General features: G+C 42.9%; 1 protein-coding gene across 5 annotated transcripts in view; it reads right to left on the bottom strand.

Moving 5' to 3' along the window:
- USP28 (ubiquitin specific peptidase 28) overlaps positions 1 to 17,911 on the bottom strand; it is a 64,070-nt gene that overhangs the window by 25,975 nt on the left and 20,184 nt on the right. For 4 of the 5 annotated variants that reach the window (XM_058663894.1, XM_058663897.1, XM_058663898.1 and 1 more), the window contains exons 2-10: positions 17,000 to 17,077; positions 13,504 to 13,636; positions 8,655 to 8,760; positions 7,352 to 7,511; positions 4,141 to 4,227; positions 3,344 to 3,481; positions 2,305 to 2,378; positions 1,281 to 1,357; positions 29 to 177 (exon numbers count right to left, since the gene is read on the bottom strand). In XM_058663894.1, coding sequence (XP_058519877.1) covers positions 29 to 177; positions 1,281 to 1,357; positions 2,305 to 2,378; positions 3,344 to 3,481; positions 4,141 to 4,227; positions 7,352 to 7,511; positions 8,655 to 8,760; positions 13,504 to 13,636; positions 17,000 to 17,077 — 1,002 coding nt within the window. The remainder of the gene's footprint in view (positions 1 to 28; positions 178 to 1,280; positions 1,358 to 2,304; positions 2,379 to 3,343; positions 3,482 to 4,140; positions 4,228 to 7,351; positions 7,512 to 8,654; positions 8,761 to 13,503; positions 13,637 to 16,999; positions 17,078 to 17,911) is intronic. The other variant, XM_058663895.1, reaches the window with a different exon arrangement.

Here is a 17,911-nt window from a genome sequence, read left to right as displayed (position 1 = left end):
GCACAGCAAATAAAAATATCCAACCTACCTCTTGTCCATACTTCACTGAATGATCAGAAGGAAGTAGCTCAATGTCTCCTTCCACCATGGCCCCTTCCAAACACTCATCTAAGTTGCGATAACCGTTTACCTGAAGGGGATACTGGCCAAAGGTCTCATTGTTACAGAAGGGCTTTCCTATGCAGAGAGAGAGACAAGCTGATTTTTAACCACATCCCTACAGCAACCTAAAAGTCTGTGTATTGGCTGCACAGAGACAACCTTTTCTCATACTGCACTACCTTCTGAGAACTAGCTAAAAATACATGAAGTGAGCTTTGCATCCTCTAATGAGCCCGTGAGTCCAGACACTGGCCATGAAACAGCTAGCTAATGGCACAGGGAAAAAAAAAAAAAAAATCACACATGCCTCCACCCCTCTCAACAGACTCTCCAATCGAAGATTTTCACACCACCTACAATTCAGTCTTGCCAAATAAAGCTTTACCTGAATTTGGCCAAGCATCCAGGCTTAAACATCAATTCACAGAAAGAGGAAGAAAGAGAAATATATTCAGAGTATGCTAAATATGGATCAAGGGAATAGGAGAAATACTACAGAACCAACAAGCCAGTTCCTTCAGAAAAGACTCTTAAAGGAGAAAAGGGTGGTGGAGGGGGGAGGGAAGAGGTGCCAGACACCAAGAGAGACTTTTAAAGATCAGCCTGTCATAAATGAACCACACTGGTTCCTGACTAAAGCAAACTTCAAAAATAAACTCAATTCTCTAACTGCAGGGAATAATGCTGTTCTAGACATTTGATATTAAAAAGGCTATTTTCCTGAGTGGTAGTGGTACTAGATTATGCTTTAAAAACAGGAGCAGAAGGAAGAGTTGCCATGGTGAGCTGGGAACAGCTGGCTGTGTGTCGGTGGTGGCTGGGTGCATGGGGCTTGCACATGCTCAAAATTCTCTAGTAAAAAAGGATGCTATGCCCAGCATGCAGCTTAGGTATTCTGTCAGAAAACTTACCAGAGACAAAGGAGCATCCCTGTGCATCTGACACTAACACTAAATGTGTGCTCTGCAAACATACAATTTAACGAAACAACCCCAAAGTAAAGACTGCCCACTGCACAGAAGAACAGGATTCAGGAACTCACAGAGTCCTGATTACACAGGCATCAAGAGACAACACCAATAGTCAGACCTGGGTTTCTCTGACAGTGCCCATTAAGGAGATACAGTAAGAAAGACATGGTCAAGGTCTAGAATTAACATTCAGTATATACAAGTTACCTTCACGAATCCCTTCAGTCAGGAAAGTACCATAGAATAGCTGCACCATTGGGTTTTCAGATTTATTCCTGGGACTGCTGCTTTCAAAAAAGGGGAGACAACTATGTATGAGCTACATGTTTCACAAAACCCAAGCCCATCAAAGCCAAATCAGTGCATCTTTATCAATCGTCCAAGAGCCAAGTATGGACTAGAATAGGAAGGAACTGGACAGTTCAAACATTCATTGAATAAGCATATGCCTGACACTGTATTAATGACACAAAGATAAGACATGATAACTGGCTGTAAGGTGCTCAAGGTCTCAGAGAGGAGTCATCCATGCAAACACATACATCTATATGTAATCACTACATACACCTATGTCCAATGCCAAATGTATAAAAGGCACAGAAGAAACTCCAATGTGCAGTTATTGCAAATAAATAAAAAACATTCTAAGTGGCACAACAGAAATGGAACTAAGACAGTTTTTCTCTACAAATTCATCATAAACTGTTACTAACTATGTAAATAGGTATTTACGAAGCTGCTTTATGATATACGTTTATACCCAGAGTCAACACTTTACCAGCTTCTCAGTATGTGTACTAGGTGAGCACTTCACATATTCCTAGCCCTGAATTTTACTTATACCATGACCAAAATAGTGTAACTTCCAAGTACACTGCAGAGGTAGTCAAGATTTAATTCTATGCAGCCACATAGCATCACTCTGTTCACATCTAGGACTTATTTGACCTTTTAGAAAATACATTTTACAGCCCAGGTTATGACTTTAGCAAAGTTGCTGGCTCCAGCCCTTTCAGTCAAAACTACTCACATGTCAATGTTCCTGTATCTGAGACAGCAACAGTCAAAGGGAAAGGAGATTCACAGTGAGGTCGGGCCCAGGGATTACCCCACGACGCTTAGGGAAAACCAGCAATTTTTCCCTTGAAAAGTGTAACTTCTCCCCACAACCATAATTCTCACTGGCCCACTGTGAGTCAGAAGGATGCACAAACAAACCCTCAACACTCACTTAACATTAACAGCTAGCTGGAATGCGTCCTCTAGCCAATCCAGGAGCTTGTGTGTGAATTCACTCACATCTTGCTATAAGAGAGGCACAAATTGCAGAAGAGTTAGATGTAGCACTGTACTTACTGGAAGAAAGATTTGCCCGTACCCCACCAACGAACTAAGATTCTGCTACTATGACCATGCAGGAGGGCCGCATAGTGTGACGCTATAGGACCCTCGAATCTAGCCAGTTCTGGACACGGAGGTGTCTTAGGCAACTTTGCATCAAGTTGTGGAAACAAGGAATCTGGAACTCCATCAATTCCAGCCACATCTTTTTGTGACAAAGCCAAAAAAACAAAAACAAACAAAAAACCAAAAAACAACAAAACAGACACACACACCCAAATCTTCCAATTTCACCTTTTGAAAGAAAAAGCCCCAAAGAACAGACTAGAGTCCTCTAGGGCACTAAGAAAGGAAACCTTTATGAAATGTTTTGAGAATTTTGCAGAATGTTAAGAGAAAAAATGTCAACATTTATATGACAAAGACATTAATATAAACAACTCAGTGTTTTAATAGGAGACAGAAAAAGCATTAACGTCTACAAGAGAAAAAGCATTCAGAAAAGCTGCAACTTAGGTTTAGATAACTTTAAAAATAGCATTTTATCTGGACCATCCCAAAATAAAAGACACAAAGACTCTACTATTCTCAGTGACCCCTCCATCACTCTGTGAGATCTTTTCCATCCTCTTTCTACTTCAGCAACCCCTGTATAAGTCTACTATTCTTTCTACATTTTTTCTTCTTGGGATTGCTACCTTTGGGTATGTGTGTGCATGTTGTCTGTCTCTACTTCCTCTCTCTTGTACACATGTTCTCTCTCACCACCCGGTTTGTAAGTAAAATAAAGAGCAACAACTGGCCAACACCACCCTGCTTAGTCATATGTCCAGCCTGGTACACTGTTGAAATAAAGCAGGAAATTCCAGGACTGTTTATGACAGACCACTTGAAATGGAAGAATCCCAGGGAACTGGCTTCTTTTGTACCTGCTGCTCCTCAGATGATCGGAATGCTCCCTTTAGCAGGTCCACAGCTGCTGAAGGGTCTACAAATTTTCGATTTGATCCCATCATCAGAGCAAACAAATACTGAAGTTCTTGCATAAACACAATATTTCTCTTTTCCTGTAGAAAACATATATTTTATTTGAAAAATCAGAACAGAGAGAGGAGTTGCCATAATCCACTCTCTAGTTTCTGCTTACCTGGATCTAGGTCAGAACCAGGCCTCAAGCTATCTCATTGTACCCCAGACCACTGAAGAATCCCATCGAGAAGTCACTGAACTGTGACTGCTTCAATACCAGAAATTTCTATTTCCATTTCTTGAAGCTGACATCCTCCCTCCAACTAGGGAAATCCATCTGACCAAGGTGATACCTTGGAGAGGATGAGTTCACTGGAGGGAGGTGACACCCACTGGCAAGAGACCACCATGTTGGCTGGGAAGGCCCAGGCCGAGAAGGTGCAAGGCTATCTGTTCCACACCACAAGCTGACCACAAACGGAATACCTGAGCACAATCCAAAGAGGACAGATGTTCTGTGCTGCCCTCACCCCACCCAGAAGCGGCTCCTCTTGCTTTCTCGAACTGTTCTTTGATTTTACACGTACTTAATTTTACATATTTGCAAATACTTATTTTGTCATTAGAAAAGAGAATCATTGATAAATGAAAACAAATATTTGTACAACCTTGTAGTTTCACGGTTATCAGTTTCGGTAAAAAATTGGGAAGCCATTGTGATGAAACATAAAAAAAAAAACCCACAACCCCAACTTACTGTGTGACTTCGACAATTTTCAAGTATATTCTGGGGCAGATTATAACTCAGAACAAGTCTTCGAAATTCAGGCAACTGAAAGAGAGACTGGCAAAAAAAAAAAGAGCAAGAAATGGATTCATAGCTTCTTTGCAAAACAGGTGTGCAAATAAAATCCAATTCTTTAACTTTCAATCCTAACCATGAATCCAGCAATTTTTTATTATTTCTAAAGAAACAACAAATGTTGCACATAAAAATGAGCTGAAAGACTGTCAAACCTTTTAGGTAAAAGACAGATCTAACAAGAGGAATCAAATTATATAAATTATAGGAGAACTTCACTTAGGTTTAAAAGATGATCACAGTGCAAGAAATTTTTGAAATCTGTTTTTAAGGAAGGGTCTTCACATAGTTCATGATAAATGTATGATGAAGAACTGTGGACTTCAATATATTTTTTGGTACCAAAATTCTTTTTTTTCTAAAAGATTTATTTTTCTTTGAAACTCAGAATTAGAGAGACACAGATCTTCCATCTGCTGGTTTACTCCCCAGATGGCCACTACAGTCCAAAGTCAGGAACCTGGAAATTCTTCTGTGTTTCCCATGTAGGTGCAGAGTGCCCAGATCTTGGGCTATCCTCTGCTGCTTTCCCGGGTCATACGCAGGGAGCTGGATCAGAAGTGGAAGAGCTGGGACAAGAACTGGTGCCCAAATGGGATGCTGGCCAGACAAAAGAGGATAAGCATGCATTACCACTGCAACAGTGCCCTAAAACTATCTTTTAATTCTCCTTTCCCAGGTGGAAGAAGATAGGCAGGCTAGAAAGGAAAATCCTGGAGCTTATGGAAGTGTATCATAAAAGCAGAATCTGAAGTTTGCATGAAGCCGACTACTACACACCAGTGAAAATGAATGAACAGTGCTATCTACAGTTTTTTTTAATCAATAGATAAAACTAAGAAATACATTTTTTTCCTGAGAAAGTTTCAGAGAGGGCCCGGCGGCATGGTCTAGCGGCTAAAGTCCTCGCCTTAAACGCCCCGGGATCCCATATGGCGCCGGTTCTAATCCCGGCAGCTCCACTTCCCATCCAGCTCCCTGCTTGTGGCCTGGGAAAGCACTCGAGGACGGCATTGGGACACTGCACCCGCGTGGGAGACCCGGAAGAGGTTCCAGGTTCCCGGCTTCGGATCGGCGCGCACCGGCCGTTGCGGCTCACTTGGGGAGTGAATCATCGGACGGAAGATCTTCCTCTCTGTCTCTCCTCCTCTCTGTATATCAGGCTGTAATAAAATGAATAAATCTTTAAAAAAAAAAAAGAAAGTTTCAGAAAAACAATTATAGTGTTTATATTAAGTTTAACACTATATAAAGTAGTATTACATATTGTCTGGGGACTTCAAATGTGTAGTTATGTCTGCAGGGCAGGAAAGATGTGACAATTTATTTCTTCAGCTAAAAGCTGAGTATAGCAGAGTTTGTTATTCCACATTCTTTCTTAAAAATACTATATTTTCAGGCCTGGCACGACAGCCTAGTGGTTAAAGTCATCACCTTGAACGCACTGGGATCCCATACGGGTGTCAGCAGCCCCACTTCCCATCAGCTCCCTGCTTGTGGCCTGGGAAAGCAATAGAGGATGGCCCAAAGCCTTGGGATCCTACACCCACATGGGAGATCCAGAAGAGGTTCCTGGCTCCTGGCTTAGGATAGGTGCAGCTCCAGCGGGTACAACCACTTAGGGAGTGAATCAGCAGATGGATGATCTCCCTCTCCACCTTTCCTCTTCTTTATATATCTGCCTTTCCAATAAAAATAAATAAATCTTTTTAAAAAAATACTGTATTTTCTACAAGCCTGACAATACTGATATTCTACCTCTCTGGTGAGAATTTTTAGCATTTTCATAAAATCACACATTTTCATTATAAAATCACACATTTTCTACTATCTCTTCATCAAGTTAATTTAAAAAAAAAAAAAACTGAATGTAATTCCCCATCCCAACATCCTCCAACAAAGAATTGCTGAAGTTTCCTCTTCCAGCTCTGGAAGCAGTACATGAATGACAGGGAATAAAATGCCTTCTAGCTGTACCCAGAACACATTTTTTCACTCATCATCACCAGGAATTCTTTCTCTGCTTCTGCTGTGTTCACTGCATCACCTAACCCTGACCGTTCTATGCAGATGGTACTCCTCCCTTTTCTGGCAGAACACTCTCCAGCTCCTACTGATCACTACCTGATCCATGCTTCATTTACTGCCTCTGCCTGCTCCACGCTTTGCAATGTAAACTCCATGAGACAAGGGGCGTTGCTTTATTCACTGTTGTTTCCCCAGGGCCAAAAATAGTGCCCGGCTCATAGCAGGCTGCAAGCAAAGGGAGTGTAACACGGGATGATTCCATTTTTGGCCTGAGCAGCTGAGTAGCTGCCATGAACACTCTGATAAAAGACTTCAAGGCGGGGATCAAGGGAGGCACCATGGCCATGTCACGCTGGAGATGTCTGAGATGCAACTCTGGAGCCATCACTCTATGTGAACCCATCTACTGCTCCTAGCCGTCCTCCCTGTATTGACATTAATCCCAAGAATTGTATCTGCTATCTAGATCTTTTTCTGAGCTAAATATCCCCACTGTTAACTACCCCATGGCATATCTTCCTATGGATGCCTTAAATGGACATGTCTAAAACTATACTTAACTCCATCCTTAACACACCCAAATCAATCCCCCTCCACTGTCAGATGTCACTATCATTCACATAGTTACTCCTGCCGGAAAACTCTGAGCCCTACTTCTCAACTCTTTATGGCATATATCCTGTATCCAGGCACAATTCACATCCCACAGCCTGATCTCCTTTCCTGACGTCTTATCGTCCTTTACTGCCTGGATGCCCAGGACAACTTCCACAGTAGAATTCATTTCTACTCATTTGCCCTCACTCTGCTGGAATACAGAATTCTCTAAATGCTGGCAGCAAAAATTATTCAACATATTTACAACCACACAAGGTTGCGATATTGGTACCACCCAACCTGGGAATCGGAGCATGTAACGTAAACATAGGAAAACAAGTCAAACACCATAAAGTAGTCATTGGAAAAACTCCTCAGATTTATATTTTAATTCAATGTACAGCTATGTTTTACACATTTCAACTTAGTAAACAACAACATTATTTCCAGAAGGCACAACCATTTCTCTAAAGTAACATACCTGAATAACAGCACTAAACCAGCATGTATTGCCAACATTTTTCAGCCCCACTGGCCACCCGTCAACTCTTCTCCAATCATTTGGGTTGGGGTTTTCTCCCCAGACTTCACAGCGTTTTCGCTTTGAGCGTTTTGTTTCTGCAGAGGCTGCCTCGTGCATCCTGTAGGGTACCAAGACACCACACACCAAAATTAGCAGAGTTAAAAGAAAAATACATTCTAAGGAGGATGCTGTTAATTTTTCAGACATAATTATAAACATCAGAAAAAACAATCTACTGGATAACCACTGGCTAGCTGGTAATGACAAGATGTAAGAGGAAAGCAAGGCTTACATGCAAAAATTCCTTTTTTTTTTTAATTTTTCATCTGTATGTAACAGAGGTTATGAGCAACAAGGTCCACAAAGTTTTATCCTTCAATAACAGCAATCCATCTAGCATCTGTCGATGAAAGGGGGCAGGGGAAATACTGTGCCCACAGGTAAGAGTCTCTAACCTGGTCAGCACACACAGCCAGGTCTGTGTCCCTGAAGGAAACCTTTCCGCAGTGTCCAGACACTGACAGACCACAAGTGGAACTGGATGTCTGTAAGTAGCACCAGACAACCAAGGAAGTCTCAGTTTAATACATATATGCCCCTGAGCACTTCTGGGATATTTAGAAATACCCAGTAGCGCACTCTCCAAGTTCATGAAAGGAGCATGTATCTATCAGATACTCTGGACTAGGTTAACAGTTTTGGTCCATCAGTCATGTGAACAAAAGTTTGCAGGCTTCAGTTCAGACTACAGTCAGCAACAAGACTCTGCTTACACCTATTTTTTCAAAAGTGAGCCAAAGAGTCAGCCAGGGCTATTTCAAAGTTTCTCACAGAAGACATTTCATTTAGGAATCATTCAGGAAGCCTGGGAGTAGCCACTGGGTTAAGATTCTGATGGGATGCCCACATTCCCTATCTGGGTACCTGCTGTGAGCCCCGGACACTCTGCTTCTGATTCAGCTTGCTGTTCATGTGTCGAAAAGCAGCAGATGTGGGCTCAGGAACGTGGGTCCCTAGCACCTTCGTGGGAGACCTGAATGAAATGCTGGGGTCACAGGTTTGGCGTGATCCACTTCTGGCTACTGCGGGCATCTATACCTGCCCACCTCTCTGCCTTTCAAACACAGTGAAAATTAACAGAATAAATAACTGCTTTTAAAGTAGAAGCTTCAAATTAGGAGCTTGGCAGAATTATTCCTGAACAGCATTCATAGACCTCTGATCACATCACAATGAGAAGCAAAGACAATAAATTAAACACCTGCTAAGATCTCGTCCATCAGATGGAATCTTGGGGGACTCCAGGAGGCTCAAAGCAATGGCAGCCTGAAGATCATCTTTGTTATCATGTGTAAGGTCTATTACTTCTGTAAGACAAATAGATTCAATTAGTGTACAGCAAGAAACACTGCCGTTCAGTCTGTGGTCTAATAAAGGTAAACATTCATAAAATCAGAAATAGTCCCTAGTTCTCACCACAAACCCATGTTAACAACTTTATTATTCTACACAGAAGCAAATGAATAACTCACAGCTACACTGTAGCTATGCAGTAGACTTTAGTACAGCAGTAACAAGCTGCTAAAATGCAAACACCTTCTTTTGCCATCTCATTCCAGAAATGTGTCCACATTGTATCTACATTAGACTCTATCATTGTGGAACCTCAGTGAACTATGAAACATTCAGGGACAAACATTTTCAATCTCATATAAACTGTCCTTCAGAGCACAGGACACACCTGTTTTGTAACTTCAGCATAACAACTAACACATTTCAAAACTAAGTATGTACAGCAAGAAAAAAAAATGATAAATTCATGAGATTGAAGGAAAAATAAATAAATAATCAAAAAACAAATCCAAACAGGATTATCAGCAAATGAAGTTCAAGCTGAGTTTGTTGGAGGAATAACGTTAGAAAACTGACCATTAGGTTTCAGCACAGCAGCTTTATGGTTAAAGTCCTCGCCTTACATGCCAGGGATCCCATATGGGCAAGGGTTCATATCCTAGCTGCACCACTTCCCACTGAGCTTTCTACTTGTGACCTGGGAAAACAGTCAAGGATGACCCAAAGCCTTGGGACCCTGCACCTGTGTGGGAGACCCGGAAGAAGCTCCTGGCTCCTAGCTTTGGATTGGCTCAACACAAACTGTTGTGGCTACGTGGGAAACGAACCAGAGGGCAATATGACTTTCAAATAAAAATAATAAATACTGGTCAATAAAAAATTGACCAGTAAAAGCCACTGTCTGTAGAGCTAAGGAAAAAATCATTACCTCACCAGAAAGAGATAACAGTATCTGCTTTCAGGATAAAAACTCTAACCCAACCAGGAATAGAACATTCTTGAGCTGAAAGGACATAGGGGAAACCCATGACTAGCTTCATAGTTAATGGGAACATGTCCACTGCTATGTTGGAAAACCTGTCATGAAACCACAATCAACCCCAAGACTTCTCTGACTTCACAAGGCACAGCGACATCTCTCCACTAGCCAGCAAGCAATCAGTTCTTTGGCAGGAAGCGGCAGCCAAGTGTCCTCTCATTCAGCACGGTTCTGACAATACCTATAAGCACCCAGAATCACACTCCATAGGCCAGGGGCTCAGTCGAAGCTCACTGAAGATGCCAGTTGTAATGCCAGGTTGTTCTACCTGTGCAGCTGAGTCCTTGGCCATAAACCCAGGTTCCCACAACCCCAATTAATATGGGAGCCCACGCTGCTCAGGCACACACCATCTGGGAATCTCTGGATGTTCTGCTGCCCAGAAGCTCTGAACCTGTGCTATGGGGTTTTCAAGGAAGTGTCACTACATTTTGAATGATTGAGTACATCCTTGGACACTGGTGATTGGCTTACCCTTCATCTCCTCACCACTCCCTGGAGGCTGAGAGGAGCCAGGTCCATCCTGAAGCCATCACTGTGAGGGCCAGCCACCAGTCCACACCTTAGCACAAACAAAGATACCACTGCTACAGGAAGTCCATGGATCATAGGGGCTGTGTGCCAGGAAACAGACACAAAGACCAAGCACACATTTCAAAATATCATCAGTACGTTTTCTTTCACACCAAGAAAATTGTCTACCATCACCAGAAATTGTCTACCATCACCACTTTCAATCATCATGATTCTGGAAGTGCTGCCTATTGGGAAAAGAACTACAAAAAGACAAAGACAGAAAAATGAGAAGCAAAACTGCTCCGATTCACATATGATGGTCACCTACACAGGAAACCCAAAAGAATCTACAAAAATGTAACTGGGTAAGGACAAGTGAAATGAAAATTCTGTACATCATCAATGACAACATTTAATTTTTTTAGAAGTCATACAAGACTACAGCAACCAACTGCAGTAATCAATACTGTGTGCTACTGGCATAGGTTAGACACACACAGATAGAATCAAATTTCCTTCACATTTACAAACAACTGATTTTCCACACAGGTACCAAGAGAGAAAGATTATCTTTTCTACTGATGATACAAGAGCAACTGCATATCCACATGCAAAAGAATAAGCCCTACTGAACACCACACATAAAAAAACCAACTCAAAATAATCAATCAAGACATCAAGGAAGAAAATAAAAAGGAAAGAGCACTGGTTAGTCATTTCAGACAGGTGTCCAGCTGAACCGTCAATCTGGTTGCCGGCACACGTGCACCCGTATGCATGCTGATCTTTGGACTGGGCCATTGCAGTTCACCAGCTCTCATTAACCATTCGGGAACCCCCACCCCCCGCCTCCCCGCCACTGCCAAGATAGAAACAATATGCTTTGTTATAAGACAGCCTTTTGTTACAAGACAGCCTGACCCTTGTGGGTGCAAATCACAATAACCTCCACCCCACTGTGATTCTAGGCTTCAAATGCAGACACCATTTGGTTAACAACCTTGGAGCACAGTTTCAAGGCTGTTTGAATTCATATTTTCCCAGATTTAAGTCCCAATTACACTCAAATAAACACACTTTTCTTTGTTCTCAATCAAGCTGAAGGCACGGGCACCAGCAGGATCCAGAGCAATCTTCCCTGGTGGCCAGAACTCCATTTGGACTCACATCAGGTACAGCCCCGAAGTCACTGCCCTCTCCAGCCCTGGGCATGCTGGGATACAGGGTAAGTCCTCCTGGATTCCAACATCCAACTCGCCTCTGGCTATGGTCTGAACCTTTATTTTGTAGTTTGAACCTGTATTTTGTAGTTCTGCTGTTTCTGGAAATTTATCTCTCTCTCTCTCTTTTTAGCCATTAAGCAAAAGGATTGGATTTTTAGCTTAGATTTTGTTTTTTCTTTTAAAGATTTATTTATTTTAATTGCAAGGTCAGATATACAGAGAGGAAGATCTTCCATCCAATGATTCATTCCCCAAGTGACTGCAATGGCCAGCACTGTGCCCATCTGAAGGCAAGAGCCAGGAGCCTCCTCCAGGTCTCCCACATGGGTTGCATAGTCCCAAGGCTTTGGGCCGTTCTCAACTGCTTTCCCAGGCCACAAGCAGGGAGCTGGAAGGGAAGTGGGGCTGCCAGGATCAGAATCGGCCCATATGAGATCCTGGGGCATTCAAGGGGAGGACCTCAGCCACTAGACAACCGCGCTGGCCCCTAGATTTTGTTTTTGATGCCAAGCAAAAAGTTAGGGTTTAAAAAACTGAGCTTGGGCCCGGCGGCGTAGCCTAGCGGCTAAAGTCCTCGCCTCGAACGCCCCGGGATCCCATATGGGCACTGGTTCTAATCCCGGCAGCTCCACTTCCCATCCAGCTCCCTGCTTGTGGCCTGGGAAAAGCAGCTGAGGACGGCCCAATGCATTGGGACCCTGCACCGGCGTGGGAGACCCGTAAGAGGTTCCAGGTTCCTGGCATCGGATCGGCGCGCACCGGCCTGTTGCGGCTCACTTGGGGAGTGAATCATCGGACGGAAGATCTTCCCTCTGTCTCTCCTCCTCTCTCTGTATATCTGACTTTGTAATAGTAATAAAAATAAATCTTAAAAAAAAAAAAAAACTGAGCTGGATTGGAGTGGAGCAGGCAGAACTCAAACCAGTGCCCATACAGGATGCTGCTGTTTTAGGCGGTATCTTGATCATCTATGCCACAGTGCCAGCCACAGCACTAGTAAGTTCTACGTTACTTGGGAGAATCTCAAGCAAATAAAACTAGTTTCACATTGCTGGTATAGATACAGCTTTCTGCTAGTGGACCTGGGAAAGCAGTAGAAGATGGCCCAAATCTTTGGGCCCCTGCACTCACATAGTAGACCCATCTGAAGGTCCAGGCTCCTGGTTTTAGCCTGGCCCAGTCCTGGCTGTTGAAACCAGTTGGGGACTGAATCAGGGAATGTAAGATCTCTCTCTATTTGCTTCTGTGCTTCCCTCTCTGAACTCTGCCTTTCAAAGAAATAAATAAAATCTTAAAAATATCTATATCTTGCTGACACATAATTAATCTGAACATTCTACAATATTAACTTCAACAAAATACTCATGTATTTTACATGGATGACGACAGCCTACCATCCACTTGCTGTAAACATAACTCGAGACAGTGGGTGGTGAGTTTTCATTATGTCAGAACACAGCTAAACACATGTGGGCTTGAAGGTAGGCGCTGCATGAGCCCACAAGGCCTTATCTTTCTGCTCTCTTCACTCACAACGCCTCAGCCTTGCCATACTCCCACCTTCAGGCCTGGCATGTCTTACTCCCTCTCCTTACTTGCGCTGTCTCAAAAGGTTCATCCTATTGACAGCCAATCCTAGCACTTCTGTTTTCACTTCTTTCACTTTGTCCTTCATCTTCCTCCACAGTACTTATGTGCTATATAATTTATTTGTTTCGTTGTCAATCTCCTCCTACTAATAATATATGAGGCAAGGATTCAAGACGCCTGACACATCCCTGGCACTATTAGCTAATTAGTTTATCAGCTAAGTGAAAGCGTTTCAGTACTTGGAGCTGTGGCTGGGACGGATTAATGGCTCGACAAGCAGCTATCTCTACTACTACTTCCAAAGGAGTGACGTGATGACCAGCACACACAGACATTGACTTCTTACTTTCTGCCGACTCAAGAGAAGGATCCATACAGGACATACTCACTTGCTAGGACTTCTGTGTTGGCACCACTCCCCTCAACCTCAGAGGGCTCTGTGGCAACAGCGTCTGGACTAGGCTCCTTAACTCTTTCATCAGTGAGAAGGCTGACTGCCTGGGTGATGTCACCGTTACTGGCCTAGAAAAAAAAAAAAACAGAGAAATGTCAAAAGTAATATATCATAGAATTAAAATAGTACATCTGTTTTCTGGTTCTATCTCCTCTCTGCCACAGTAACATACTAATTCAGACCAAGTTTAATTTTAGGGCAGAAGGTAGTAAGTGACAGTATGGTGGAGAACAGGTCTAATACACCTGAAGCAATCAGTCCTCTAATTCAGGCATACATCTGGCACAGTGGTTAGGATACTGCATCGCACACCTGCAGCCATATCGGAGCACCTGCTTCCAATTCAGCTTCCTGTTAATGTGCAGCATGGGAGGCAGCAGATGATGGTTCAAATACTTTTGTCCCTTCCCCTAATATGGGAGACCAAGAAGAGATTGGCTGTTGCAGGCATCTGAAGAGTGAACTAGCAGTTGGAATATCTTTCACTGTTTCTGTTTCTCTATTTTTCAAACAGCAAATGCCCAACCCCAACAGATTCAAAATGAAGTGAGCCTCTGTAATAAAAGAGCCAACAGTTAGTATATTTTGTAGTGGTGACAACACTTGGGGAAAATTTCTAACACATAGAAAAGTCAACTGAATAAACCCCACATACCCATCATTAGCTTCAAACAATGATCATGTCACAGGCACATTTATTGCCTAGTCTTTCTCAATTGATTTGAAGCAAATCACAGGTCAATATTACAAAATATATATCTTTCAAAAAATATAACCTTCATGTTACTGTCATAGTTTGGCAGTAATAACAGCTTTTCAATAACAAATAGCAACTGCAAACTTTTCCTACTCAAACACGCCTTAGTTTGTCGGTGTAAAGCAGCAGGAATTTAAACTCTACATGATACAAATGGTTGATGTGTTTCATTTCCATTTTTTTTAAAGATTTATTTTATCTATTTGAAAGGCAGAGTTAGAGATATTTTTCATCCGCTGGTTCACCTCCCAAATGGCCACAATGGCCAGGCCATTGTGCCAGAAGCTTCTGTGTCTCTCACTTGATGTAGGGCATCAAGCACTTGAGCTATCTTCTGCTGCTTTTCCAGGCCATTAGCAGGGAACTGGATTTGAAGTGACGCAGCCAGGACTCAAACTGGGGACCCATATGGGATGCCAGCAGTTTTATCTGCTATGTCACAATGCTGGCTCTACTATGTCCCTTTTTTCTTAAGATTTGTTTATTTTTATTAGAAAGGCAGATTTACAGAGAAGACAGAAAGATTTTCCATCTGCTAGTTCACTTCCCAAAAAGCCATAATAGCAAGAACTGATCCAATCTGAAGCCAGTGTTGCAGGGTGTGAGCGAGATCAGACTAGGATTTCTTAAGGAGTCTTTATTAACCAAGCTTGGTGAGAACAAGACTCACCAGAAATGGCAAATCACAAGTCCATATGGCAATGCAGTCAATCCAACAAATAGCCATTACCCTGAAGTTCATCCGTTAAATTGAAGACCCATGTCCCAGCTTCCCCAACAATACAAGCTATACTAAGAGACATGTAACAAATAACCTAGGTATACTTACAAAGCTGTAGACATTCACCTTTCCTTGTTTTTTCTGCCCACATTCTTTTTTTTTTTGAAAGATTTATTTATTTTACTACAAAGTCAGATATACAGAGAGGAGAGACAGAGAGGAAGATCTTCCGTCCGATGATTCACTCCCCAAGTGAGCCACAACGGGACGGTGCACGCCGATCCGAAGCCGGGAACCTGGAACCTCTTCCAGGTCTCCCACGCGGGTGCAGGGTCCCAAAGCATTGGGCCGTCCTCGACTGCTTTCCCAGGCCACAAGTAGGGAGCTGGATGTCTGCCCACATTCCATTACTGCTAGGCCTCACCTCTCTTGGAACTCCGGATAGTAAACACATTAGAAGTACACAGCATTTTAGCATTGCTATCTTTACTGTCCCACCAAAGCAGTGAACACAGGGTGAAGAATACAGACAGAGAGGGGCCTTGCTCAGGGGATACCTGTCCTTAGTCTGTCCTTTGGGAAACCACAGAGCAAGCAGGTACTGGGGAGGCCAAGAGTCAGAGTGCTAGTGAGCTGGAAGAACAGGACCCAGAGAGAGAGCCCCTCCCTAGCATGGATCTTTATAGGGGTTTGCGAGGGGAGTGGTTACACACCAATGCAATACCACCCCCTCTCAGGTGATAGGTGAGAGTCACAGGTGGGCAGGAAGGAACACCCAGGTGGTGTTTGGGGAGTGGCTTCCAAGCTCGGGACCCTATTGGTCCCTACCACACCAAGAGCCAGGAGATTCTTCTAGGTCTCTCATGGCCTCCTCCCTCCCCCAGGGCAGGGTCCCAAGGCTTTGGGCCAACTCTGTTGGCCGCAAGCAGAGAGCTGGATGGGAAGTGAAGCAGTCTAGACGTGAACTGACACCTATATGGGACTCTTAAATTTTGCAAGGGAGGATTAGCCACCGAGCTATTATGCCAGACTCCCTTCCCCCAAGTGCTACCTAAATCTTTCTCACCTGTTAGACTGAACAGAATTAGGTGGGTGATCTCTATTCTCATGTAGATGTTTAATCCTAGTCTAGTCTTATGCTAATGGTAAATGGATTAATGCTAAAGGTTGCTGACTCAGGCCCGGAGGGGATACTTGATTTAATTATGGCCTCTGGCAGGTGTGGCCAAAGGTAGGCCTTTTTGTCACCAGAGGCTTGCCCTTAGGAGGCAGCACTTACAAAAGAGTTAATTAAGCCAAGTTCAGCCTAGCCTCCCTCTCAGCTTCCTGGCTCATGGTGTGATCGTCCTTCAGAAGTTCATTCTGCCACTGCCAGCCTACACCAGTGGCTAGACTAAAGGGTCACCCAATGGTGAACTGAGTACCTCCAAATCATGAGCCAAAGCAAGTCTTTTTCGTTCTAAGAAGCACTTCCCAGCAACTTTAGTTAAGGTAATGATGAGTTCTGATGGGTATTTGGTCCAATGGTTAAGATGCCACTTGGAATACATGCCATACTGGAGTCTGTGGGTTCAAGTCCTCACTGTGTGTGATACAGCTTCCTGCCAAGGAGTACTCTGGAAGGTAGCAGATAATGGTTCAAGTACGTGGCTCCCTGGAGACACACACCTGGGGAGTAACCCAAGGAATGGCAGCTCTCTGATTTTCAAATACATATATACATACATAAATTAAAATTTAAAGAATAACAAACAGGTGAACACACCCATCCAAATTTGCACTGCCTCATGTTATCTGACAGGTTAAAGGTACAGGGTCATCTGGCCTGTAGATCTTCTGTCCCTATGCTGCTTTGATTCAATTACCTTGAAAAATTAAATTAAAAAAGTATCTTGATCTATGATATGGGCAACTGTTTCATAGCCTTTGGCTAACAGGAATCTGAAAACCAACCTTTAGCGCTTCATGAAGAAAGGAAGGGTCCTGAATGCCTGTGATTTCTCTCAGTTGGTTTAACAGCATCTGGCAGCTCTACATTTGAGAAAAAAAAAAATCATAGACATACATCAGAAAGGAAAAGTGGGCACATTTAAAGCATCCTGGATAAGCGGGCATAACACTTGCATTTTTTTTTTTAATCAGCAGAACTGACAAGTTCCAAGTTAACAAGATGGTGTTGGTCAGACACATTCTGAAATGCCAAATGAGGTCCCCTTTATAAAAATTAATTAATTGGACCAAAAAAAAAAAAAAAACCCAAAACCCTAAACCTCTAGCCATGCATGAAAGCAATGTGAGTAAACAGTACAGCTACATATCACGAAACATTTCTTGCCTCCCTAGCTGATCCAAGTGCCTTGGGGTCTTCCTTCTACGAGCAGTGCGCAGGCAGCAGGCCACAGATGCGAGCCAGGGAATCCACTTGGAGGTGAAGACATGCTATTTTAAGATTCACTGCACATGCCGTTTGTGTGTGTCATCCTTCACTGACAGCAAGTTCCCAATCATGGCATTAGCAAATGATCACTACCACCAATACTGTATTTCCCACTTTAGGTTTAAGGACTTAAACTGAATATCAGAATTTTCTGAGTTATTAAATAAAATTTATAATTACACAGAGAATGCTCTCTCTTCTTATAAGGAAAAATCAAACTTGCTAACTTCCAGCTACCACAAGGAGAGGTTCCAGCCCCTTTTAGCCTAAAACTATCACCCCATTTTGTTTTCCCTTGCACAAAGCTATTCTAATTTCAATTTTCAACAACTGTCCAGCCCAATCTGAAATTTAATGATTCTTCAGATGAATTCTGAAAACAAGCTAGCTCAACACTAGTTCTGTGAGAAAAAAAAAAATCTAACTAA

The sequence above is a fragment of the Ochotona princeps genome, chromosome 4 (genome assembly GCF_030435755.1).
Source record: "Ochotona princeps isolate mOchPri1 chromosome 4, mOchPri1.hap1, whole genome shotgun sequence".
NCBI classification, from domain to species: Eukaryota; Metazoa; Chordata; class Mammalia; order Lagomorpha; family Ochotonidae; genus Ochotona; species Ochotona princeps.
Note: the sequence above shows the minus strand (reverse complement) of the source record. Positions and strands in the feature narration are given on the sequence as shown.